The sequence below is a fragment of the Pezoporus occidentalis genome, unplaced genomic scaffold, assembly GCF_034315485.1.
Source record: "Pezoporus occidentalis ecotype Australia unplaced genomic scaffold, CSIRO_AGI_Poc_V1 ctg1, whole genome shotgun sequence".
In the NCBI taxonomy this organism is placed as follows: Eukaryota; Metazoa; Chordata; class Aves; order Psittaciformes; family Psittacidae; genus Pezoporus; species Pezoporus occidentalis.
Window position 1 is genome coordinate 17,874,628 of NW_026912778.1, and position 27,808 is coordinate 17,902,435.

At 38.0% G+C, this 27,808-nt stretch overlaps 1 protein-coding gene across 2 annotated transcripts in view; it reads left to right on the plus strand.

Annotated features, from left to right (window-relative positions):
• CORIN (corin, serine peptidase) overlaps nucleotides 1–27,808 on the plus strand; it is a 141,020-nt gene that overhangs the window by 66,662 nt on the left and 46,550 nt on the right. For both annotated transcript variants that reach the window (XM_062607533.1, XM_062607543.1), the window contains 5 exons: nucleotides 8,780–8,893; nucleotides 18,002–18,109; nucleotides 20,296–20,406; nucleotides 21,257–21,373; nucleotides 23,497–23,595. In XM_062607533.1, coding sequence (XP_062463517.1) covers nucleotides 8,780–8,893; nucleotides 18,002–18,109; nucleotides 20,296–20,406; nucleotides 21,257–21,373; nucleotides 23,497–23,595 — 549 coding nt within the window. The remainder of the gene's footprint in view (nucleotides 1–8,779; nucleotides 8,894–18,001; nucleotides 18,110–20,295; nucleotides 20,407–21,256; nucleotides 21,374–23,496; nucleotides 23,596–27,808) is intronic.

The window sequence follows — 27,808 nt, forward strand, 5'->3', positions numbered from 1 at the left end:
GAAGTCTTTCCTAATATCCAATCTAAACCTCTCCTGGCACAACTTGAGGCTGTTTCCTCTTATACTATTGCTTGTTACTTGGGAGAAGAGACTGACCCCCAGCTCCTTACAACCTCCTGTCAGGTAGCTGTAGAGAGCAGTGAGTTCTCTGCTAAGCCTCCTTTTCTCCAGGCTAAACAACCCCAGTTCACTCGGCCATTCCTCATCAGAATTGTGCTCCAGAGCCTTCACCAGCTTCATTGTCCTTCTCTGGACCTGCTCCAGCACCTCGGTGTCTTTCTTGTAGTGAGGGGCTCAGCACTGAACACAGTACTTGAGGTGCAACCTCACCAGTCCTGAGTACAGGGGGATGATCACTGCCCTGGCCCTGCTGGCTGTGCTATTGCTGATACAGGCCAGGATGCTGTTTGCCTTCTTGGCTCCCTAGGCACAGGATGAACATTACAGGAATTAGGACTACAGTAATTTTGTCTTCATGACAGGTTCAAATGACAGATGAAGAGGCTGTAGCATAAATATGTAAGTGTGGTAAGGGGTTGTACATTGGACAATGAGAGTGACTAGTACTGAGTGTGCTGGTACTGGGCACAGAATTATTATGAAAGAGCAACAGCACATTAGAAACCTGAGCTTCATGAATGTGTGATACACTGACTGAATTCAAGGTATGATATAAATGTGCATGTTAAATTCTGACAGACTGCAGCTGGCCAAAGTGTTCAAAAGCCCCACCAGATCTAGAGAGCTGAACTCTAAGGTCAAGCCAGAAGAGACTGCTGACTTCTGAAACTTTCAAGATTCAGAATATCTTCTAGCTAAAATCATATATTTAATATTCCTAGAGAAGAAGTTTGTTAGATTAGTGCATGGTTCTTCCATAATCTGTATGGTAGGATTTGTTTCTGTCTGGTAGTGAACTGCATCAATTACAGAAAAGTACACAGTGGGAGCTTGCTATTTCTCACTAGAGGAAAATAATCTAATGCCAGTTGTGACATTCACTGCTCCTACTTGGCAGACTGTGGAGACCCAGACCCTTTATTGGCAGTTTTGACATCGTGTTGTATAAAGCAAAAGACATTTTAAATTCATTTCTTCATGAACTATTGCGCATGATGCTTGGATGTGAATAGTTTTCATGTGGAATCATAAGCTGTAGATAATATGTCTACTTTTTTATTTAAAAGAATGGTTTAAAAGAATGGCTTCTTTATGACAGAAAAATGTGAGAGTCCAGATTTGAGAGGCTGCTTCTCTTACAGAAATAAATTATGTTGTGGTTGAATATTTCGCTGCAGCTTGTATATTTGAAAAAAATTACTTCTCTGAACACAGTAGAACCAAACAGCAGGGATCGGTTCATTGTTCCAATCCCTTTTTACCTAGTGCTCAGCCCAAAGAGCTCTTCACACTCTTCTCAGGGCTTAGTTCTTGGAAATTTCAAGAGCATGTCCTTGGCATATGGCTGCTTATGTCTCAACTTCGTGATTTCTTTTGGGGATAATGCTTCCAGATTACATGCAGTGAAGTCCTCCCTGACCACATATGCCTGGCATATAATTTGTTTTTTTTGATGATGTGATTATCTTTTTAGGGCTGTCCTGGGTTCAGCTGTAACAGTTATTTTTCTCCTTAGTAGCTGGTGCAGTGCTGTGTTTTTGACTTTAGTCTGAGAACAATGCTGATAACACACTGATGGTTTTAGTTGTGCTTTAGTTGGATAAGGGCTGTAGTTATTTCTTGTGTTTATTGAAAATAAGGTCTCGCTGCTGTACCTTCTTGTTTTAGCACAGTGTCACTGAATCAAAAAGAAATTTTTTCTCTTGATTATTTTTGTCCAGTTGTAACTAAATACTCTCTATCTTCCACATTTTCTGAAAAGAAAATTATTACTTCTCAAAAAAATCCTTGAACTTCACATGCCTTTCCAAGCTCTGTTGGAGAATCATAGGATAACAGGTTGGAAGGGACCTCACAGATCATCCGGTCCAACCTTTCTAGTCAAGGCATGACCTAGACTAGATGTCCCACCACCCTGTCCAGATGAATCTTAAAAGTCTCCAGTGTTTAGGAATCCACCATCTGAAGAGATTATTCTAATGGTTGATAGTTCTCATTTTGAAAAATTTTCCTCTTGTGTCCAGTTGGAATGTCCACAGGGGTAACTAATCTTTTCCATGTGACTCCTTGTAATGTGTGTTTGAGTGATGATTCCAGAGCATTTACCCTGGAGACAATTACCAGCTCTCCTGAAAAATGTTAGAATTAGTTAGAATTGGGATTATCTAGTGGATACATGCTTGTTCATGTGTCACTGCTGGTATTTATCTCTTTGTCTAAATTTTTCCTCCAAAGGCACTGCAAATCAAGTGCGCATTACCACTACGGAGAAACTATAATGGCATGCATTCCTGATGTGACCACAGATGTACTGAATGTACTGGAAAATCTAAACCATGTGCATTATAGTAAAACCATCTGAGTGTACAAAACGAGTCACAGAGAAAAAGGTACAGTTTTGTAAACAGGGCTGCATCAGTCAGGTTGATATACTTTCACACGTGACAAGTGAATACCCAGGAGGTGAGAAAATCAGCTACTCTGAACATAGTTTTAGGAATCCATCTGTTGAGATATGGTAGATGGTTGAACTGGTTTCACAGTTCCAATTAGCTGTGAACATATAAGGGAGTGAGGAAAAAGCATCATCAGTCATTCATTCTACATGCATCCAATAATGCATTTTAGGGGGATAAATCTCAGAAACCTTCCTGGGGGCTGCTGTCCATATCCATGTGCTGTACTCCCCAGCTAGATTACTGGAATGCCATCTACAGAAGATTGTGCAGCCAGGTCCCTGGAAAGCCTCAGATAGCACAGGCTGAAATAAACATATTGTTCTACCATCCTCAAGATTGACTTCCCGTTGTATTTCAAGATATAGCAACAGATAAAACACTGTATATCTCTGAAAATGACGATGAAAAGTGCTACTAATTTTTTTTAAGTGAAGACAGTCTCTGTCTCACGCTATGAAATAACTAGGAGGTATCAAATAAAATCGCCTTTAGAACAACCAAAACATGGTACTCTTCATACAGTGCATAGGTAAGGTGTAACACTTTATAACATGCTAAAATGTACATAGATCCATGAAACAAAAGGACACATTAACAGATGAAAGATCTATGGTTGGTCACAAACTACAGCAAGTCTTTGACTCTCAGATGGAAAAAGCAGGAGTATTTTGGAAAAGTATTGTGACATAGCCTTGCCCTGTTCTATTCTTCACTTGGCATCTGATTTTAGCAGTTTCTGGAGGCAGCATTAGGAAATAAATAGGACTTTTCATGTGATTCAACACAGCCACAATAGCACAGTGGGACATGGAGGAATTCCTGTATTCTTTTGCCTGCAAATTTTCATCACCTGCTCCCTATACCCTATGTACTCTGTGGCACAGTATATGCATCTTGTAGCTGTCAATTCTAAAATGTTCTTATACTAGGATCACAATCAGAGAATTAGGAAAGTTGGCAACTCCTTCACCCCAGGAAACTTTCCATTTCTCTGTTTCCTTATGATGCAATGCCCTGTGGGAAAAACAACACAAAAGACCTTTCACTTCCATTGAAGTTAAGGGTCCTAAAACGGACACATGGGAAACTCCAAGCTAGAAAAGAAACAGGCAAAGAATCAGAAAGCAGGCAGAGGTAATGGATGGGGGAAGCAGAATGGGAGGAAACATAAAATTAAGGGACATTATAAAATATAATATGGAGTTATTAGTTAAGAATGAGTGCTTGAGGAAAATAGTTTTTTCAGCTCTTGACTGTTTTCTCATATGGACCACAACCACAATCCTGAAAAAGATTTTGTCTCCTGCAAAAAGTTACTCCACAATTTCTGGTTTTGAAGCTGATTGGTATCAATGTTCACATACACAGGTAAGCTCTCTCTTCTTTCCACTGCATTAAGTGGAATGCAGGGCATATTGACTACAATTTTTCAAGTGTGACCATCCAGCAAATTCTTTATCCACCGAGTGGTCCACCTGTCAAATCCATGCCCCTCCAGTCTAGGATGCTGTGGAGGACACTGTCAAATGCCTTGCACAAATCTATGCAGATACACAGGTGGCTCTTCCCTTATCCATCAATGCTGTAACCCTGCCATAGAAGGCCACCAAATTTGTCAGGCACAATTTGCCCTTAGTGAAGCCATGTTGGCTGTCATCAGTAACCTCCTTATTTTCCATGTATCTTAGCGTAGTTTCCAGAAGGAAACTGCTCCATCATCTTGCTGGGCTCTGAGGTGAGACTCACTGGCCTGTAGCTCCCCACATCTTCATTTTTCCCCTATCTAAAAATGGGCTTATTTTTCCCCTTTTCCAGTCAGTGGGAACTTCACCAGACTTCCACAGCTTCTCAAATATGATGGCTTGGCACATTCATCTGCCAGTTCCTACAGGACCTGCGGTTGCATCTCATTGGGTCCCATGGACTTGTATACCTTCAGATTCCTGAGATGATCTCAAAACTGATTTCCTACAGCAGGTGGTTGTTTATTCTCCAAAGTGCCTGCCTTGGGCAGTGTGGCTAGAGCTCCTGATAGTGAAGACCAAACACAGAAAAGCCACCTAATGCCTCGGTCTTCTCCATGTCCTGGGTGACCAGGTCTTCTGTTTCCTTACGGAATGGGCCCCCGCTTTCCCTAGTCTTCCTTTTATCCCCAGTGTACCTGCAGAAGTTTTTCTTGTTGCCCTTGACATCCCCAGCCAGATTTGATACTGTCGGGGCTTTAGCTTCCCTAACCTGATCCCCGGCTGCTCAATTTCAATTTTTAATTTTTCTTAAAATTCCTTCTGATTTCTGCTGGGTATGAAAACTGAGAGAAGGAAAAACTGATTTAATTCTTCCTTTTGTTTGCATATAACACACAAGATAAGTAGAAAGATGCTCACTTTAAGTAAGAAGAAATGGAGAAGTAGATTGTGATGGAGTAAGAATGGATAGGAGCAGAATAGGATAGAGATGTATTAGGAGAGGAGAGTCAGAATGGTTTATAAGTGCTAGAACATACTTTTGTTCACAGCCCAGAAATGAATATAGGACTCTGGAATCTTTGCTTTTCTGATCTATAGGAAAAATGGACAGATAAAATACCTTTCCTGTTTTTTACCTTTGTTCTCCCAGGCCAAGTTGGCATATTTAGGTCTAGAAGGTAGAAGCCTGTTACGGCTGCTCTCTTAGTACCAGTGAAGATCTGTACTGATGGAGATCTGTAAGCAAATCAAGATGGTTCCTTTAATTGTTTCTTTTTGATCTATTTATGCTGTTTTCTTTTCCAAACATGCAGGAAATTGTATAGAAGCCTGAGTTAGAAGAATGTAAGATTTCCAAGTCAGTTAAAAGTTGCCTTTCCAATCTCAGAGAGCTTTTCTTGTATGATGAATTACAATCTTCTGATTGTGTTATCATATTCTATTTTTACATGACATCATTGTCTGTGGGATAAATGCTGGTCTACAGGGAACTAGAGCCCATACTGAGGAAGGCTATTTTTGTTAGGGCCTCCTACAGGGCTTACTGATTGTAGCAATTGGAAAATGCAATGCCTAAGACTGAGCTGAAGAAACAAAAATATCAGCTCATAATAAAGAAAACATGATGTTATATTATAGAATGAGACTCTTTCCCTGTCACTGTTGCAGGGACCTATAATGTTGAGCAAGGCACTGGAATAAAAATTTTCTTAACTGTTGCTTGTATACTTTCAGTTAACTGGACTCTTCATTTGTATTGCCTGGATTTATTTGTAATTGAAATGTGCTCTTGCAGCTACAAGCAAAGGTAATAGGAGCTATTCTTTGAACGTGTAAAATGCCACGAGAGTCTTTACTCTCCAGGAACAAAGACTATTACACCTGTTAAATCTGCCTGCCCTTGGGACTAAAGAAGCAGCCCTTATTGGACCTACAAAAAGTATAATAATTTCTCATCACAATCTTTCTTTGAGTATAGCAATGTGATATTCTTCACAAATTACAGAATCTCTTGGTGAACTGATGCTGTGATGTACCACTGAGCACTGGATATGCTTAAACATGCAGAGTGTGTTTTTCAAAAGTGACAAATAGCTCCAGCCTGCACTGACCCCATGTGCAATTAGTTATTCAGATTACCAATTTTAGCTGTGGTCCTAGCATAGCAGTCCTTTCTATTGCACTATGGCAGTGGACACACACACACTCTCTCAGCACATTAAGTTTTGGCAGCAGGGGATTATTGCTTTTCAACACATATATGTGCTTTTCTAAGCCTAAAATATTATTTTATCAATTTTTCATCCAAAGAAACAGAAATCTTAGACTTAGTCAACTGACACACACATCCTTGTATGAAAAATGTGTTTGTAGCAGAGCTGGCCCCAGACACAGCAAAGTGATGATCCGGGTCTTTGATCTAATCAGAGAACCTAGTCAGGAGACAGGGCCAGAGACAGGACTGGTGACAAGGTTCCAACGTGACTCCAAGCCTACTTGGGAACCAGGGCCAAAGTTAGGGCTGCAGGCCAGCTAGAGTGTCTATATGAGATATCTATCAGGAGCTGGAGCTGGATGTAAGGCTGTGTCTACAGTAGTGGTCAGGCAGGGCTTGAGTGAGAGTGTTGGTGGAGGCCCCAGGTGAGGGGGTCATTCAAAGCCAGTCAAGGCTTATTGGTGCACTCATTGTTCTGGCTTTCACCATCTTTATAATTCTATTCTTCTGAAGACATATAAAATGACATTACTTGTATGTTCTGGGTTACTTCACAACAGGCTGTTCTGTTGGAAGAGATTAAAAAGAACTTTCCCTCCTTTTGTAAGTCAAAGTGCCTCCAGAAAAGGGAGTTTAAATGGAATGTCAGCAGTGTGTTAGTTTAGGACTGAACTTTAACTTAAGCTCTGTTTTTGTTTGCCCAAGAATGTGCTTACTCTTTACAATGAAGTATTATTCACAATAATGTATTGATTAAGTCCTTATACTATGAATTCTACTGAGTACAGAACCAAGTAAAATGTTGACACAAATATCATCATAGTCATTGATTTATTAATGGCTTAATCTGAAATTTATGGAGTGCGTTACCTTTGTGCTATCATTTACTGCAGTGCCAAATTGAGGTCATAAAAGCTAATGCTACTAAAAAATCTGTAATTGCATATTTGGTTATTTTTCCTTAATTTTAAACTGTATTCTGCATGAATATGCATGTTGATAGATATTTTATGAGGAATACACAATTATGATGAGAATACTCAATATTCATTTTTTAGTTTTGACATGAAGATTATAATTATACTTTCCAGACTTTGTTAAGGCTCAGGTTCAGAGAATAAGGGAGGAAAAATATGAACCAAATTCTCCTATAGGAATAGGAAAATGCAAATTTAGGCATTTTAAAATGGGAAAATTAGAGTTATGTTGTGGTCAGGGAGGAAGTGATTCTATTGCGGCTGCTGAAAATGATGGTTTTTCATACCTGTGATTTGCATTGTGGTCAAGTTTGAAAGCTACAATTAGAAATTTTTATTGTCCTTGGAATACTTAGATACAAAGTTTGAATTACAATGAAATTTCTATGAGTAGAATTTTGAACTTCCATGAGATTTTGTTGTTTGAACTTGCTGTTCTCACACATGGATATATTTACTAACTTTACATTGGCAGAGTGACAGGATTTTTTTCCTCCATCTCTAAAAGCCATTTCTCATTTCCGGTATGTATGCTTGGAGTAAAATTAGTGGGTTTGGGGTTTTTTCACTGATCTTTTACAAGAGGTGAAACTCTGGTTTGTTCAGCTTTGTTGAGTAGCCTGACAGTTAACTCTGGCTTTTGGAAAAAAACAAACCAAACTAAACCCAAACAAAACCCACAACCAAGTTTTGTACTGAATATTTGCTTTTGTACTTGCCATCTTTACTTTGCATCCCCATGTATGTCTGTATGCTTTACAGGGACTTTTCTCAGCCAGGGTTTTGTTTTGTTTTTTCAGGCAAAGGCTTAGAAGTTTGGTCTGTATTGCATAGACTAAGGTGTAAACAAATTAATGGTGGTCTGCATCCCTGTATTTTAAGTGCCTTGAAGGACTTGAATGGGAAGGCACTTACGAGTTCCCTCCCTCTGAACATAATGGCCCTGCAAGGCATTTCCAGTGGGAAACCTAAAGCTGTAAGGGGAAGTTGTCTCTTTGGATATCTTAATTCCTCATATATCTAATAGCAATAATGACTGTCTTCTGGTGTTCAGAGAATTATAAGAATGAGGAATCCTTTACCTCTAGAAAGATGTCTGCGACACTGTTAGGTCTTTACCTGGTAATCTTTTGCCAAAACATTTAGGCTGGGAAGATCCATCTGTTGTAACTGTAGTTGGATATTTAATCTGGTGCATCTCTTTAATTAAAAAAAACCAAACACACCAACAACCAAAACCAAACCCCAGAGCTTCTTTAATCTCATCCTATGGTCATTTTTTGACAGTTACTCTGTACAGCAGCCTTTTAGAGGTAATGGTAGATTGAACCTCACTGATTAACTCAGCCTAGATAGCTATTTTTGAAATATCAAGAATTAGATGAAAATGCCAGTTTGCACTTGCTTGAATTTGATTAATTTGGGGTTTGTTTCTTAAGAGCCTTGATTAAGACTCACTGTTCTAGCCATCTTTCTTTTCTGCTTATTTCTTCTTACCCTGAGAAATTTAACACACATTCTTTGTTTTCTTCTCTTTTGCAGCACTGTGTGGAGGAGAAGAGAGTTTCCTGTGTGCCAGTGGAATCTGCATCCCAGGGAAACTGCAGTGTAATGGCTACAATGACTGTGATGATTGGAGTGATGAGGTCCATTGCAGTAAGTTTGTTAAACCTTGCACTATTCCACTGAAGCAGTGAATTCCTTCAGGGAAACCTAAAAGCTGTTTCTCTTGGTACAGAATGGGAGCTTTGCATAGTATTTGAGCACAATTGGTATTTAGACTCTCAGTTGCCATTGAATGCGTTTACCTTTGCTCACTCTATTTGTGTATTTTTACACATGTAAATACTCAAAAAACACAAAAAATACTCAGCATGTGTTTTTTATCTAACAAATTTTATGCCTAGTAGGAGATTCTAAGATTTCTGCAAAAAGCCATGAGAAAATTATGGAGTATTTGGGGCTTTTTATTTTGTTTTATTTTATTTTTTTTAATGGATCAAAAATATGTATCAGAAGAGCACTTCTGATAATAAACTGAAGACTGTCAATTGTATCTTTTTCCCAGTACTTGGCATTGATTTTGGGGCAGATGCAAAATCATCTGTTTAGAAAGTTATCTTGGTCTCAACCCTGGATGTGGTTTATTTAAATAAATCCTAGTATATGGTGCAGTAGAAAAGAAAATACATGCTTAGTACCTCAATTTCTTATTTATTTCCCTGTGGTACTGTGTATCTTTAGAGCTCCCATGTGTTTTCTGTGTTGACAAAAACATCCTTTGGACAAAAACAAGCCTTTAGAAAAGCTCAGGAAATGTACAGTAGGAAAACAATGAAAAGGGAAAAAAAGAAAAGGAAACAAAAAAGGAAAATGTGGCATAATGACTGAATAGGGACTATAGTAGGACATGATTGCACAAAACAGCACTGTGCATTCAGACTTTGGAAAATGTCAGACCTGGGGTTGAGTTCCAGGCTCTGCAGTTTGGGCTGTCCCCAAAAGATTTGTTCATATTGGTGATTTAAGAACCTGGGCATTCCAAGACTCACAAATCTGCTTTTGAGGAAGTTGCTGATAGATTTTATCTGGAATACTCCAAGGAATAAATGATGGCTGCAATTTCCTCCTGGTCTCAATATGAGTAAGTCTAGAGCTTGCTTTATCTTTAATAGCCTATAATTTATTTAATGGAGGTTGATATAATTTTGATGACATAAAAAATACGGTATGTTTTTATCTGAATTTTTCCTGTCAAGTTTTTAATGTAAGCTAAAAGAGTAAAAAATGCCTATGAGACTGTGTCTCTTGAGTTCCATTAGAAATGGGAAAAGAAGAAATTGGTAATATAACAATAAAATTATTACAAGCATTACAAATTTCATAAGTTAAGATTACCTCTAAAAGAAAGCCTGTGTGTTAAATGCTACAGGGTTTATAGGCAGAGGATGTCTTTTATTAGCAGTTGGTGAGAGGGAGTGGAGGTCAAATAAGACCATCTTGAATTACACAGCAGAAATAGCAAAACTGAAGGGTGACTTATTTGCCTGAAATCTTGTCTGATAAAACATGCTGTGTTTCCAGCAGCCCTTGCCTCTCTTAAATTCTTGAGTTACTCCACAGAATAGTTTGGGTTGGAAGGGACCTTTATTGGTCCTCTAATCCATCCCCTGCAATAAGCAGGGGTGTCTTCATCTAGATCAGGTTGCCCAGAACAACATCCAGCCTGGCCTTGAATGTCTTCAGGGGTGGCATATCTGCCACCTCTCTGGGCAACCAGTTCCAGTATTTTACAACCCTCACTGTAGAAAACTAGGGGGTTGGACTAGGTGACCTTTGAAGATCTCTTCCAGCCCTAGCTATTGTATGATTCTATGCTGTGGTTGCAGCACTCTTCGTCACTTGTGCTCCCTAGGCTGGCTTTTTATTGGGGGTTGGCTGTGCTTTCGCTGTGCTTTCGCTGGCAATGCTCAGGCATCAGTCAGCATCTCCTGCGAGAGCTACTGGCTCCTGGCAGGTCTCTGCTCCCCTGGTGTTTCTCTGCCTCAGGAAACCTCCCTATGTGCCAAGGTCTACCACTCCACTGTGGATGAGGCCAGCTCTGGAGCAGCTCATCTCAGTGATTGACCACAGTTAGAGGAACATTTGTACCAAAACTTATTAAGACATGGAAATACACCATTAAGATGCTCAGAACAACATCTTTGCTGTTATGGTGTACTGTTTCTTTTTGTTGCCAAGTAATAATCCTAAAATGTTTTTGGCACAGCAGTGTTTTATTCCTGGTTTAAATTAAACACACTTTTAAAGTTGTGTTATTTGGAATATTTGGTTTGTTTTTTATCTTCCCTCTTCAGAGTGCTATGAAGAAGAGATTTTTGAGCATCCTGGCAGTTCATATCCCCTTTTATGACAAAGGGCACAGCCACATGGGAAGGCAGCTATGTTCTTGGTCCCATTGGAATTAAGAGGTTTCTTCTTCCACTGAGTTAAAAAAAAGCACAATTACTAAACTTCCATTAATGAAAAATACATGGCAAAAATTACTATTAACCATAAAAATACATTTTCTTCAGGTCCAGGCAGTGTATGCAAGTTATAAGTGTATGAGTAGTTAGAGGAGTCTGTCATCTTTGGCAGTGTTCAAGGCCAGGTTGGACAGGCCTGGTCTAGTGGAAGGTATCCCCGCCTGTGAATGGGGGGCTAGAACTAGATGATCCTTTCCAAACCTAATCATCCTATAATTCCTATAGGAATCATTATAAATAACTGAAGGTTATAATGAATTCATCATTAATTTTATTAAATTACTAATTTTTTCATTCTTAAAACACTTGTCCTTCAATCAAAGTATAGGCCGTCAAATTTAATTCTTGTCCTAGGTTTATTCATAAGTTATTTCAGTTCAGTTTGAAGATAGTTCAATAACTTTAGCAGTGACTGGCATTTCCATAATAATGAGAACATTCAGTACTCCACAGAATGTAGTTGCTATTCACCATTATACAGTTGGCAATATCTGAGAAAGAAAACAGAATTCTGAATTTTTAGTCTTTGTTCTATTTTGTATAAACTGAACTGTGACTGTTAGTGCTTACACACAGCTTGCCAGTGTTTAGTGGGATTGAGAACAACACACAGAAAAGTTGTTCCCTTCTTATGAAGTCCAAACTGTATTTGCTTATAGGAAAGTTTTGCTCAGCATGGAATGAATTTTTTTTTTCAGATTTTGTTGTTAGCCGTGAGGATGGGGGTAATATAGAACATATGAAACAAAAGCAGCAAATTTAGCGTAGAGTAAGCAACATGAATACACTGAAGAGGATAACTAGGTGTAAACATACGGCTCACTTCTAGACTGATTTCTGCTCCATTGGTTGCTGGGAGCTGTTTTGTCTGCACGAAACAAAGACTGTGGGTAATATAGATGGAGAAAAATATTTGGACTCTGTGTTCTAGCAAACAAACTTACGTAGCAATAGGCAGTTTAAGACCAAAAATTACACAGAAAGGCAAGTATTTCTGCTGCTTGAGTCTTGTGAAGAGACCACACGAGACTCCTCATGTTGGCCAGTACAGTGAGGAGAATCTTCTTGTCACAGTTACTTCCCAATGAGATTAAAAGGCTCTTAAACTTAAAAGGCCAAGCTTTATTAGAACGTAAAAGAAAAAAAATAACCCTCTAAGAGGAAAAAAAGAAAACCCTTTACAAAAGAAAACTGAAAGAATCAGAATAGAAATGGAGTTGCAGACAAAACTGCCTTTGCTGACTGTGGCCTTGAAGGTTGGGTCTTTGGGCTTGGTTTCAGTTAACTCAAGAACTTTCTTTTTTCTCAGCGTATTTGGTTTTGTTGTTTTTTTTTCCCTCGGTAAATTTCTTTATCACAGTGGAGCCCTGCCCATGTGTTTATTTCCTGTTCTTTCCAGCTCTGTTTCAGTCTCTGATGTGCTAGTTTTACTTGTTGAACTCTCACTCTGCCTCCTCTGCTCTGTAAATGCTGTAACATAATATAGAGTTGCATGCAAACAGGTAAGTTTCTCAGGGATGACAATAATGGTGCTGATAATTTGGGGGCAGAAATAGATTTCTCTCAGCTGCACACTGTATTTGAGTTACAATAATTCACTCTGATATATGTTAATGAGAGGGGTTGAAAATTGAGGCAGATTGAAAACTGGATGAATGGTTAGGCCCAGAAGGTAGCAATCAGAGGCATGAACTTTACGAATTGCAATATGATATGTACAACAATCTGATATAAATTATTTAGCTTCATGTTTTGCTTGAAATCAAACAATTCAAATTAATCATTGTTTCTGTAGGAAATAAATGTAACAAAACTGAATGGGTAACCTCAGCAAGAAGAAAGGCCATATGTATCCTTAAAAACCTATTTTGCTCATTTGCACTCAATCTCATTGATTTAATTGTCTCACCCCTAGTATATAAACAAGTGGTCTGGCCAGAATAACTTGTCTGACAGCAAAACCCACTAGGCTTTTGTGTGCTCATAATGTTTTGTTTGGCAGCAACAGTTTACTCTTATGACAAACATTTTACAGTCTTAACAACCCTGTATCACCTGGGTTGTTGTTGATCTTTGGGTTGACTGGGGTCTCAATTTGAAGATGACACTAAATTGGGTGTTAGTGTTAATCTGCTTGAGTGTAGGAAGGCTTCTTGGAGGGATCTGGACTGATGGGCTGGATTGATGGGCTGAGGCCAATTGTGTAAAATTCCCTAAGGTTACATGCTGGGTCCTGCACTTGGGTTACAACAACCCCATGCAGTGTTACAGGCTGGGGAAAACTGCCCTGCAGAAAAGGACCTGGGGGTATTGCTCAGCAGCTGCTGAACATGAGCCAGCTTGTACCCAGGCAGCCAAAAAGGGAAACAGCATCCTGGCCTGTATCAGCAATAGCATAGCCAGCAGGGCCAGGGCAGTGATCATCCCCCTGTACTTGGCACAGGTGAGGCTGCACCTCAAATCCTGTGTTCAGTTCTGGGCTCCTCACTACAAGAGAGACATTGAGATGCTGGAGTGGATCCAGAAAAGGGCAACAAAGCTGATGAAGGGTCTGGAGCACAAGTCTGATGAGGAATGGCCAAGGGAACTGGGAGTATTTAGTCTGGAGAAGAGAAAGCTCAGGGGGACCTCACTGCTCTCTACAACTACCTGACAGGAGGTTGTACTGAGGTGGGGTTGGTCTTTTCTCCCAAGTAGCAATCCAAGACGAGGAAACAGCCTCAAGTTGTGCCAGGAGACGTTTAGATTGGATATTAGGAAAGATTTCTTCACCAAAAGGGTTTTCAAGAATTGTAACAGGCTGCCCAGGGAAGTGATTGTGTCACCATACCTGGGAGTATTTATAAGACATGTGAATGTGGTGCTTAGGGATGTGATTTAGTGGTGCACTTAGCAGTGCTGGGTTAACGGTTGTACTTGATGATTTTAAGGGTCTTTTCCAACCTAAATGATTCTATTTGGATTTTTGTTGCTTTATCTTGTGTCAGGTTGTTATTCATCTTCTTGCTGCATGATTATTTAAATGAAATTGCACTTCCAGTGTTCTGTAGCAAGTAACATATAGCACACCTTTAAATCCTGTTCTGCTTTTGCTTCTGACACCTTCGTGCACACATATATTTCCTTTCCTATTTATTTAATACTAAGGTTAATATTTTTTTATCCATCTCCAAGTTTCTTCCCCTGTTTTTGTTACAAAAAGACATCTGAAGTAATAGCAGAGGAGCTTGCTTTGTCTGCTGCTTCAGTGTCAATTCCATAACCTGGTGGGTGCAATGCTGTGCTTATCTCCTAAGACAACAGGATGAGGTGACAAGAGATGAAGCGCATTCACCTCAGTATCATTGGTCTTGAAGGCACTACTCAATCAGGTTTGGTTCATAATTCGAGATCAAAAAAAAGTACATGTATCCAGAGGCATCCTGCTGGGATGTCCAGGTTCCTGTCGAAGCTTCCCGCATCTGCAGTCCCAAAATACAGGACTTCTTATATTTGTTTTAGATATTACTATATTGGAGAGATGTCCTTGGGTTTTAGTTATGGCATACATTAGGGACAGAGTCGTCTGTCCCTTTACAGGTGACTTTATCTGAGCTAAATGTCTAAACTAGCTGTATGGAAAGTCAGTCAAGGGAAACAGACACTTCTGATGCATGATTTGTCTGATTTGAAGCAGATAATTTAGATGGCCTATGTGCTTTATAAACCAAATGATGTAGATGTCTAAAGTTACATAAGTGAATCTTACAGCTGCGCCTCCTTAGTTTTAATGCTGAAAATTATATGCGTTATGAAGTGTAGAAGTCTCTGTTTTTAATGTTTTTCATATTTATTAATAATTCTTGCTAGAATCTCCTTTCGGGATTCTGCATCAAGAAACCAATCACCAGTCTTCTTTTTTTCCTGGCTCTTGACTTGCATTTTTCTCTTCTTCCCTTTGATGGGCCATAATAAGTATGCAGGCAATAGTTAGGCTTTAGAAAAATCCATGCCTCTTTTTGAACGTATAGTTTAATTTACTTAGCTGTGTCACTACTTTCACAGCTGCAGCCTAAAACCGGTATTTAGGATTTCACCATGTTTCCTTTATCATTTAGTCTGTGACTTTGTGCAATGTAGGTTGCCAGCTGAAGAATTGGAATTCAGCTCAGCCAGCTATCACATAGGAATCTGAACAGGAAAGAAGCTGTAACAGAGATCTACAAATGCATAACTTAACAGTGCCAAAACTTGAGTCTGTCAGAAGGATCCTGATGAACAAGTTTTTATATGTAATGTACCAAATGCAACAGGATCTCTTACAGCCTTCTGGCTGCACTTAGACGCATACTTTCTTAATACATACACTTGCTTCCTCTTCCTTCCTTTGTGACTTTCTCAATCATACTTCTCTTTCACTGAGGGTAAACAAGATGAAGACCATTTTGGTAATAAAATACAAATGAAACTGTTTACACACATGGGCCACTGCATGCCATACCCCGGGGTAGAACGTCTTGTTGAATTAAGGTCTTATTTACTCCTTGAAGTGGCACAAAATGTACATTGAGTCTGCACATATGTCTTTAAATATACAGCTTTAAAATTTAAAATCCCTACATCTTTTAATGTAAAATCTTGAGTGTTCAGCTGAGGTGATTCATGGTCAGAAGGACAATATGATGCAATAGTGAAGGGGTGAAAACAGGGTATGCGTGAGTAGAGACGGAAGGATTGCAGAATGCAAAGGTTTGACCAGGGTTTATTTGTGTTTTGTGGAGTATACAATAAGAATTAGTATTTAATTGCATGAAAACTGAACTTCTACCATCATTGTCTTTTACAAATGGCAGCTGCAATGTGCCCATCTTATTCTGATAGAAGTAACTAGCTACCCCATCCAATATATTATTGCCAATATCTTGAAGGAAATGTATGTCAAGACTGTTAGATTTTCATCAAGTGAATCTTATTTCCTTGCAAGAAAATTCATATTCTTTTTGTTTACCCTGTCAGTGTGGGCAGGACAGCTGCTATACCCTAAAGGACACTGTGCAGCTACATAGGAATGAATGTAAACAGGAATGAGGGTATGGATGGAAATAAAACAATAAACTTACCCAGAGGAAACAACATAGAAAAAGACAGCTTTTTTTTCATTTGCATGAGGAGCAATACAAACACAGAAATTGTCAGTTACAAACTGATTGGTAAGGATAAATATTGCCAGAGTACTTCATGCCATTGCAAACTCAAAACAAGTAACACTTAGAATTTTGCTTTCAGCAGGCTGTTTTTCTGCTGAAAGTGTTCTGTTCTAAAACTAGAACTTAAACATTTTCATTTAGTTTGGGGTATTTGGTATTTACTGTTCTATGCCTTTTGTTCTTGTCAATTAACTATTGACTACAAAGCTCATGGTTTAGCCATATTATTTTACATTATGCCCTGAAACATTGTCCTTTGCATTGTGCTGTAAATTTTGTTTGTACTTTCTAAGATGATGTGAAACTTGTAGAAAGTACAAATACTTCTGTGGGGGAGTGGATGAAGTGATTCGTGTTCAAGTTCTAGAACTGAGGGTGGTAAAACCTTGCAAAACTTAGAGTACTCACCTAGGAGGTGGAACACTTGGCTGGCATTGATCTGGATGGATAGAAACCCCACTGCACCTTCTGAGAGAATGCTGCCCCTTACAATGTGTAATATACTTAGAAGGACATCCATCTTTCAAAGCGGGACCACTGTGCAATCTTGAGCACAGGAGTCACATGCCAACAGGAGAAAAGCAAACAGTAGCATGATTCTGTTGTTTAGTGGTAGAGCATCTCAGCTGAGGGGAAAGACTTGTGCCTTGTTCCACTGCCTGCTCTTGGATCTCTCTCTGTATATTCTCCAGGAAAGAGCTCATTTAAAATGCTCACTTATCCCAGTAAGAAAGGGCACAAAGAACTTCCTTGGTTCCACTGGCATAGCTTCAAAAGGAAGAAGGGGTGGTCCAGATACCTGTTCTGTATCCTGGTATTCTCCCTGGAAAAGCCATATGTGAAGAAAAAGCCTAGAGTTAAAAAGTTATTACTAATGGGACCAGACACTGCCAACCTTGTTTTCTCTTCTCCCCCCTTTCTTAACTACTACAAGTTAGATTCCATGTTTCTATCAAACATTCTGGATATTCTCAGAGAATATTATCTGGGCTTTACTGAAGGACTCAGCCATGGAAAGAAAGGCTAAACCCACCTAGGGCTGACAGTCCAAAGAATTCTTTGATCAGACAGCATTAGGCCAAATTCTGCATAAGGCATAAAACTCATTCAAAACCATTGCAAGATCAAAGGTAGGCTAAAAAGCATGGTCTGGGGATCTTGATTTTGCTGATAGAAGCTTCAGGTGTACCTAATATCTACATCAGGTTCTCAAGTCTGTCCTAGTAATCTAACTGATGAAACCCACAACCTTACTCAAGAGCTGTATGTGTATAAGTATAATTAAACATTTTGGTCCATATGTGTAAACGGAGAGCTTTCTCCTTATGGCATTGATCAAAAAAGCAATTGGTAATAAAAATGTCTAAAAACTGCTTTTCATCTTTCTTGTTCTTCCATATTAGATTCTAATAAACTGAAACACATTGGGTATTAATGCATACCTGTAAATTGGGGTGGGCCTTCAGCTAATTTAGATTTAATCAATACATTCATAGCTCATATGAATGTTCCAAAGTCATGTTAACATTTTACAAAAATTTGTTTTGTAGACTGCAGTGATGATGTATTTCGCTGTGACACAGGAAAATGCCTAAATTATACGTTTGTTTGTGATGGATATGATGACTGTGGAGACCTTAGCGATGAACAGAACTGTGGTAAGTGAAAGTTTTATGCTTTTCTGAAGTCTTTAACATACCAGTACTGCCTAAATCAGCAATCTTTTTCCTTAAACTATTGAAAGAGTAATATAACCTGCTGTTATTCTCTTTGGGCAAAGTAAAAACAACTCACAGATTTTATGTGCCATTTGTAAAGATTTAAAGGAGATCTCTGGGTCAGTCAAAATTTTGAAGGTAGTGGTACTTTGAAGAAATACTGTGATTCATAATTTGTTTTAAACTAATTCAAGATGTTATGTTTGCTTTCTTGCTAACATGGTGTCGTGGTTTAAACCCAGTCATGTAACTCGTTCACTCACTTCCCCCCCCCTTCTTTCCCTCCCCCTACTCCCAGAGGGATGGAGAGGAGAGTCAAAAAGAATGCAACTCCCACGGGTTGAGATAAGAACAGTTTAGTAACTAAGGTATAACACAAATCACTACTGCTACTACCAATAATAACAATGATAAAGGAAATAACAAAGAAGAGAATACATCACCTCACCAGCAGCTGACCGATAACTTGCCCCCCCAGCCCAACCAAGCACCGACCCATACCTCCTCCAACCCTGCAGTCTCCAAGCCCTTCCGGCTAACTCCCAGTTACATCCTGGACATGACGTGCTGTGGTATGGAATACCTCTTTGGTCAGTTTGGGTCAGGTGTCCTGTCTCTGCTTCCTCCCGGCTTCCCCTCCTCCCTGGCAGAGCATGAGCCTCACAAAGTCCTTGGCCAAACCAAAACATCATTGTTATCAGCTCTGTTCCCAAGCTGAAAGTCAAAACACAGCACTGCACCAGCTACCAAGAAGGAGAAAAATAACTGCTACTGCTGAACCCAGGACGCATGGCTGAATTTAACTGAGATTAAAGGAAACCGTAAGAGCTTACACACTGGTTATATGGCAACTGCTTTGTAGCTGAACTGTTTTTATATAAGCTTCAGGGTGAACTGGCATATTTTGATGATCAAATTATGTTTCTTTCAAATTCTGCTTTCAATCAGCTTTGTATGTTCTGCCTTCTTATATGTCTTTCTACCTACACTTGAATTTCATAGGGAAAAGATGGAGTTTTGCCATAAAAAAACGAATAATTAGCACATGTAAATATTACAAAACTTTGAAAGCCTTAGTTTTTTTAACTTTTTCTCCTGGTGCTACACCTAAGACAAATTAAGTGCTCTAAAATGGGTGTTAAACATTTAAAATATTATATCTCACTTTTTTTTTCTTTTGCTTTTCTAAGGAAAATCCCAGGAAATTTCAAAACTGAAAATCAGTGCACATTTTTTCTGATAGTTTTTTTTAATGTTTCTTCTCCAAATTAAACATACTCTAAGACTCCAAAATCTTTCACTACTTTTTGTCAGTTCTGGTTGCTCCTTTTTGGTTGGTTGGTTGGTTGGTTTTTGTTTGTTTGTTTTTCAGAAAACATCTTTGATTCAAGATTTTTCTGAATGTTTATCTAACTCCTACCATCATTATCTTGAGATAGTTTGGTTTTTTTTTTATATAGAAAATTTAAGATCTAACTTTTTGTACAGGTTATAAGTGGGTCTCATATCAGACTGTCTACACTCTGTATTTATTTTGGTGTAAAATCAGACTGGTCAAAAGAATGCTTTTATTTATTTGTGGAAGTACTTGGGTAGGAAAAGTAAGATGAAGATTGGAATAGTTTCCTTGTAGATCATTCTTATGAAAAATTCTGAGTGTATGCAAAATAGGTTTCTGATTAAGCGCCAAAAATGGCAAATGAAACATTTTTTTTTTACTTCATAGTAAAAACATAAATGTAGGGAATGATTTTCCCTGATGGCAACTGGAAATGTTGGCTAACTGAAAGGCATTTCATTATGGGAATAAAGAAGATCTTTTAATCTGCTCAACAAACGTTAGAAATGTGTTTATTTGCAAATTGAAACAACTGTGCAACTGAGAGAAGGAGTAAGTGCATCAATATCTATATATGCAATAGAATTCAGAACATATTTAACTAAAATCTGCCAAAAAAATCTCCAGGAACAGAAAAATCTCTTATTGTATATTACAACTTCAAAATGGCTCATTGGTAAGAATGATTAGCTTATAGGCATAGGACAATTGATCAAAATCACAAAATACACAAATTGTAATTTATCATCCTTTTTTTTTTTTTTCCTCACATTTGAATTTTAATTAGATTGTAATCCAGTGACACATCATCAATGTGGAGATGGGAGATGTATAACTGCTGATTGGGTATGTGATGGTGACCATGATTGTATAGACAAATCAGATGAAATCAATTGCTGTAAGTTCCTTTAATTTCTAAATCAGTTTTTTATTTCTTTAAAAATGAAAATAATGTAAGATAAGTAGTATATTTACTTACTACTTGTGAGGCAAAACTACAAGTTTACTTGATTTGCAAAATTTGCACTTTATAAACGTCCCTACTGGAAGACGACTGCAGCAGATTAAACACTTGTTGCCATTGTTGAGATCTCCCAGCGCTGCCTTGTGTTTCAGCTTAATTACAGAATTACCTTTTTATTAATTGTGATGTTCCCCTTAAACAATAATGAATGAACGTATATAATCTCTAAACTGTAGGCATTCTGAGTTTGTGTCAGCTTTCTCATGTGTCTGTATGCAACCTATCAAAGCTTGTCAGAGTCTGCACTTCTCTCTTCTCCGATGATAATGGTATATATCTGCAAAACAACTACCCTAGTATATTACCAAGGTTGCAAAATCAAGCCTTGGGGAACTAGCATATGTTTTAATATGATTAAAGTTGTCATAAGAGATACACTTATATGGCTTTGATTCTTGCTGCCATTCAGTGGTTGACCTCACAGCCACTATCCTAGAATTTTCCCTGAAACCTAAGAATGCATTCTGAATTAAAGAATGTAAGTAAGTGGGCAAAGAAAACATGACAATTTTCAGTTGAGTAAAAATGATGCTTTTGTATGTTTGTTGTAGCTGTAAGCTGTTGAAAGCATAGCCTACATACAATGAAAAATGTCTTCTAGTGACTTTCAGTGCTAAGCAGTGGTATTAGCTCCTCCTGAAATAACTTCAGGATAGTGTTCAAAACTAACTAAGACCTTCATTAATCTAAGTTAACCAGTGTATCATCGTTTTTTTCTCTCTAGCATGTCACAGTCAGGGTCTGGTGGAGTGCAGAAATGGGCAGTGCATTCCTAGTGCATTCCAGTGTGATGGAGATAATGACTGTAAAGATGGAAGTGATGAAGAAAACTGCAGTGAAAGTAAGGGTATCCCCCATTTTACTGCTCTTACTGAACCCGTCATTGACTGCTTTGTTCTGAAGTGTCTTTAGCTAAAGCTGTCTGGCATTTACTTTCATTCCCTTTCAAATAACACTTGATAATGTTCTCTGGTGTCTGCTTTCACAGCGAAATTTGTAAGCAGAGCTTTATTAGTCCTTAAAAATATAAAAAGTTAAGGAAATGGAGGTGATATTTAGTATAGGTTTTGGTTATCTGACATGATGAGCTGTTACTTAAAATAAATTGATATATATTCACACTGTCTGCAGCAATTAGAAGCTACTATCAGAGGAACTGGTGCCATTTGAGAAGGAATTTTCTCATGAAAATTATTTTTTCTTCAGTACTTGGGAATCAGAGAAAGGATGTTTTCCTAAATAAATTAATGAGTTAGTGTTACTAAGGAAAAATGTATGAAGATGTAAGTTTTCACAGCTACTTAATAGCTGGCTCATGATGGTTTATATGAAAGAAAAGGAAACCAGGCAGTTTTTTGAGCCCCAGAACATGTTTCCCAAAGACTTGTGTCCTGTGGTACATTTTGACATTCGGAAAGAAATGTGATGTTGTGAAGGTTTCACAATATTTGAGGATATTTTTCTCATGTAATTCTCTTGTTTATGGTAAGGTAGGTTCAGATAGCAGCCTTTCCTTCAAAGTGAGAATTATTAATGACATACTTTTTCGAATTTAATTTTTAAAGAAATTAGTTAACTTTATGTAGAAAACCCTACTGTTGTCAGATGTAGCGGTAATAAGGCAACCTATTCAAAAGTTATTAGAGTAGAACACACCTGTTATCATAAGATAAATACACAGCTGGTTCTGTGATCCCTTCAAAAGAGAGAGTAGAGTGTGTTTATAGAAATTCAGTATTGACTGTGCTTGGATCAAAAGAATCTACATTGCACCAAAAGGAATTTTAAAGAGTTGAGAAACTCTTCCCCTGTGGGATAAGAAGGGGTTGGAGCAAACTTAAAAAATTAATTTTAATGTCATTATTTGTAATAGGCTTAGAATTTAAGAAGTTTTCCCTATTTTTAAAGTTCAATTTTGCAATCAGCTGCACCTGTAAAATAAGACAGTCAGTTGTTACAGCTAAAGAAAGTACCTCTATTGCTTCAATATATAACATGTATGAAAGGAAGTAAATCCACATTACTACACTGTCAGTTCTTTGGGATGAGGCTGTTGTCAAGATCATTGAAACAAGATGTTTCTTAAGAATCTTCTGTACTCCAATATAAGGACGCCATGACTGATTAATGTTCAATAATAATCAATTGCATAGTGCAATACAAACACCAAGTAGTAGTTGCAATAACCCATTTTAAAGAGGATGAGATGATGATGATGTAATCCAAACTGTTCAGTCTCTGTGTACAGAATAGTAAATTAAATGAATGCTTTTGCAAAAGTCACATTGAAGAGATAATTTAATGGTTTGGAAAGGAGCTATCACCACTGTGACACAGAGAGAAGTCCAGGGATTTGTCAGCAAAACTAACTACCCAGGTGATACATTCAGAAGTGTTTTGATGAAATGCTGGTTTTAGTTGCTCTGAATTCCATTTTTAGGACCTTAGCCTTTTGGGGTTTCTTATTGTTGTTTGTGTTTTAACCAGCCAGAAAAGGACAATGGCACTTCAGTTTTGATGACCTTTCTCCAGGATGATTTTTATTGTCCACCAAAACAATCATAAAATGAGAAGCAGATCAACTGAATGGCACTGAGGAATGATTCCCAGAAAATATTCTCTTTCAACTAGAACCTATTGTTCCCTCCAAAATCTGATTTATATGACTTTTCATACTTTTGCTGCAGAATGGTAAATGGCTTTCAGAGATCCATACCTCTCAATTGGAAACTGGGATATAAATTCTTATTTTAAGTATACAGGTAAAGAAAAGTGACATCTGGACACTCCTGCACGCTTTTCTTTCTTACATTTTCTTGCTACACTCGAAATGCTGTAGGGTGCTTAATTATGTAAAGTAAATACTTAATTGTAAAGTAAACTCTGCATTTTCTCATTGCTGCACTCCAGTAATTTTTATTAGTCTGGTAAATAATTAGAATAGTAAATTTCTATTTTCCTCAGGTCAAACCCTCTGTCAGGAGGGAGACCAGAGATGTACTTCCTGTCCTGATCCCTGTGGAGCTTCTCTCTGTGAGATGAGAAACAGCCAGACAAACTGCAGTAAGTAGGTCACATGCTTTGCACTGTCACTGTTTTAGAGTGGTTTAGCGTATAATGAGGATGCAGGGTAGGACACGGTAAATAATACTTTAATTTACTATCTAATGCACATGTGTAATGATTAAATATTGAAAAGGGCAAAGTTGAAACAGAAGTTCCATCATAACTTTTTATTATTGATGTACTTAGAGATCCTAACATTTGACATTGAGGTGTTTTCCCTTCTGTGAATTTTTGATACGTTCTTAAAGGCTATTTACAGTTGTGCTTCTTAACATCTACTGACTTTCAGTGTTTACACGAAGTAACAACACAGTGTAAGTGTAAAGCAGAAGCTACTGGTTTAATTTCAATATACAAGAAAACATGATGCGGTGTTTAGTAGTGTGGAGAACTTTTAGCCCTTTTATGAAGGAATAATTTTGATATTCAAACTGGCAAAACTACTTATTCTTCTGACCAATACATCTTGTATGATATATGATATAAAGCAGCCTTTCAGTGATATTCCTCACTGGAAACTGAGGCTAAAAAGACATAGAGTACCTTCGCCTTTTCTGTGTATCTTGTAACTAGCTCCACTGCCACAATGGGCAGCAGACCCATATCTTTTTTTTTGTTTCCTTTTGCTGCCAGTATACTTACAACAGCATTCCTTCTTGCCCTTTACGTTGTCCAGTAGTTTCAACTCTAGCTGAGCTTTGGCTTTTCTAACTCCATTCTTGCTTGGGAAATTTCTCTGTGTTCCACTTCAGTGCTGCATCCCCTCTTATGTCTTCTGTGTATTTTTTTGTGTTTGAGCTTGGTCAGGAGAATCACATTCAGACAAGGTGGTCTTATGACGCAGTTTCTCATAGAATCATAGAATCATCTTGACTTGCTTTGCATTGGAATGGACTCCTGTGCTCTAAGGAGGCTCTGTATTAAGACCAGCTTGCTGTTCTCCAAGCAGATGTCAACATGAATAAAATTCTCATAAGTACCAGGCCTGCAATCAGGAGGCATCCTCAGCTCTCAAGAAAGGTTCATCTACATCCTCTTTTTGTTAAAGGTGGTCTGCAGCAGATGCCTATCATGTACATCACCTGTGTAAATCTGGCCTTTAATCCATAATCAAATTATTCAGGTGGGAAGGAGCCTTCTAAAGTGATTGGAGTAGTAGGTGTTGGGGTTTTTTACTTGCCTGTTGTGAACCAAACCAAGAAATATCAAACCCCAAGAGATATTTAGAAAGGGTTATGAAATGGGAAGGAAAGCATCCAAATAACACAAAGCTAACAAAAATACACTTTATTTTTTAAAAACTTGTATTAAAAACTTAATTTTTAAAATAGTATCTTTTTTCCTTTTTGAAATCTCAGGTATCTTCATTGAATTATCTCAGTCATTTTCTCATCTGTGCCTTGCAATATTATCTCCTGTGAGAGGTTATCCCTCTCCCGGTGAAAAGGAAGCAATATACATGGGATACGTACACTAAAAAAATGAGAAATAAAACATGAGGTATCACAACAGATCAAATTACTTCGGTTGTTGACCACATCTGCAGTTCCTGCTGAAACCCCTTCAAACTGTAGGTGTCTGGCATCTCCACAGAAAACAGTTCTTCAAGTAATCTTTCCTTATCTTTGGTGAGACTTGAAAGTCATATTTTCCTGATCATTTAAGGTCAGAATACACAAGTATTGATTAAGATATAATTGCTGACTTGAATAACTCCACTTTAGCTAGTCACAAATTTAAATGGGTGTGATAAGATTGATCCTCTGTGGGCTGAATGCTCATGGGAGTGAAGGATATTTAGTCTCAGATCTCTCTGTCTGCAGGAGAAGCATCAGCTTTAGCATCCTGAGCCTTTAAGAACAGGTGTTGCTTTTCAGTTTCTCCATGTGAAGATCAGCTTTTTTATTTGAGCATTACTGACATTGCCACAAAGCTGTGGTTTGCCCAGGAATGGGGCTTCCATACTTCTATTTATTGTTTCAAAGTTTTACTCATAATGCTTCTAAAAGTTAACCGGCATTACACTAAACCCTGGTTTATGTTTAAAATGGTAGTAACTTTACATTTACTCAGGTCAAGAAAAGACAGTATTTTGTAATTGTATTTATTTTTAAATACTTAGAGTTTAAACTGCTTAGTAAGGACCATGTAAAATGTATCTGATATATTGTGACAGAAACAGCATTGGAGTCACAGCTGGTGGCTGTGTAATCACCAGTTGTCCATAGGACAGGTCTTCTGGGTGGCAAAAGACACCAGCAGCAGCCTTACCCAACAAATAACAAAAATATGTAAGTACCCACAGCAGCCTCTTGTTCTTACCTACTCAGAGAGCAGTTCTCTCTTAAGCAAATTACCTTTCATAATGAGCAGCTACAGCCCTCTAAAAGGCAACAATCTTTCGAGCAGTGTGACTCAATTCAGTTGCTCTCACAAAAAGAGAGAGCTGAAAGTGTACTTTCTTTCTTGGACTCATCTTTCTTGTGGATAAATCAGTATGAGAATGACTGTAGTACAGAACAGTTTGTCCAAAATCTTCTCTGAAAAATGCAAATTTTTGTATCCCATTGTATGTATTGGGAAGTAATTTTGGAAGACGTTTGAGTGCCTGGCACTATGTTACAAGACAGTGAAAAACTTTTTTTGATGTGTGATATTTGAGTTCTAAAACAATGTTCCTATTCCATGTCATAAGAAGCCCAAGAGCTTTTTAGTGAAGATACTTCCTTGGCATATTATGGGCAACAGTCCATAGTTCTCAACAGGAGTAACACATAATCTGAATTAGATTTGCAGATCATCTCTCTCCCATTCTGGTCCAGTGAATATTTAATTGTTTATACACAATGGAACAGCAAGAGAATCTGGGAGAGGTTTTTCTTGCATAACATCTGGAAGTAATGTTGTCTTTTTTCATGTTATTTTTGCTGTTCATATTTTGACCAGAGATATTTCATCTTTGGGGAGACATGAGAATTCCCATGAAAAACGTCAGTGTTGACAAAGAAGTATTTTCTCACCCAAATAACACTTTAGTTGGAGAATTCCAAAGCATAGGCCACATTTCTCAGTATTGGTTAAATTGATATTCTGCATGAGTGATAATGTCTGATCAGTTTAGGCTGGCATTATAAAGCAGTAATAATATATTTAGTATAACAGAACAAATATCTGCGTGGAGAGTGTAAAGACAACAGAGGGAGGCTATTTTGGTTTTTTGGTGCTCTGTGGCAGAACTGAAGGCAATGGGCACAAACTGAAACATGGGAGTATAAGGATAACTGAATATAATGAAACACTTGTTTTACTGGCAGGGTGATTGAACACAGGTTGTCTGGAAGAGGTTGTAGAGACTCCCTAGACAGTCAGAAGCTGTCTGGGCATGGTTCTGCACAACCTGCTCTAGGTGGTCGTGCCTAAGCAAGGGGGATTGGACCAGATGATCTCCAGAGGTCTCTTCCAACTTCAACCCTTCTACAATTCTGTGAAATACCCCATTCACTTATGTTACTATGTTTGGAACTAACTTCTGCATAGTAAGTAGAGCAAGTTAATACATGAAGATATTAAACCCAGGCATAATCTGATGGTTTATGAGTTTGGTTTCTTGGTTGTGGGGTTTTGTTTTGTTTTTTTTTTTTGTGTGTGTTTGTTTGGGTTTTTTGGGGTTTTGTTTTGGGGTTGGTTTCTTTTTCTTCTTTTGCTTTTTTTAGTGTGATGTTTGTTTTTTGGTTTTTGCCTTTTTTCCTTTTTCTTTAGGATAAGATGGAACAAATTTTATTCCTTGTTTCCTACTCGCTAGCTTGTACTTATATGTACTATAAATAAGGGAGCAGCAAGAAAAACTGTAGGACAGATATCAGAAGGAAAGACTAACATTTGGGTTACTTGAACTCAGTCAGGTGTTCCCCTGGAATGTATATTCTCTTTGTTACTCTGCTTGTGGATTGTACGGAATTGGGTTTAAGAGTAAAAAGTTACTATTTTCAAACCTACAATGACATCTTTGCATATAATGCAATAGAAGCATTCTAAAAGCAGTGAAAAAATGAATTGTAATCATATTGAAAACATGTAAAGTGAAAACTTATATCCTGCAAAGACATTTCAGTGGACTAGATCTCCTGGAATTCACCTAAACGCCTGTAAATATGAGTCATAACAAATGAGAGACTGAAACGTAAGCATTCCTGCCATTTAGTTTCAAATG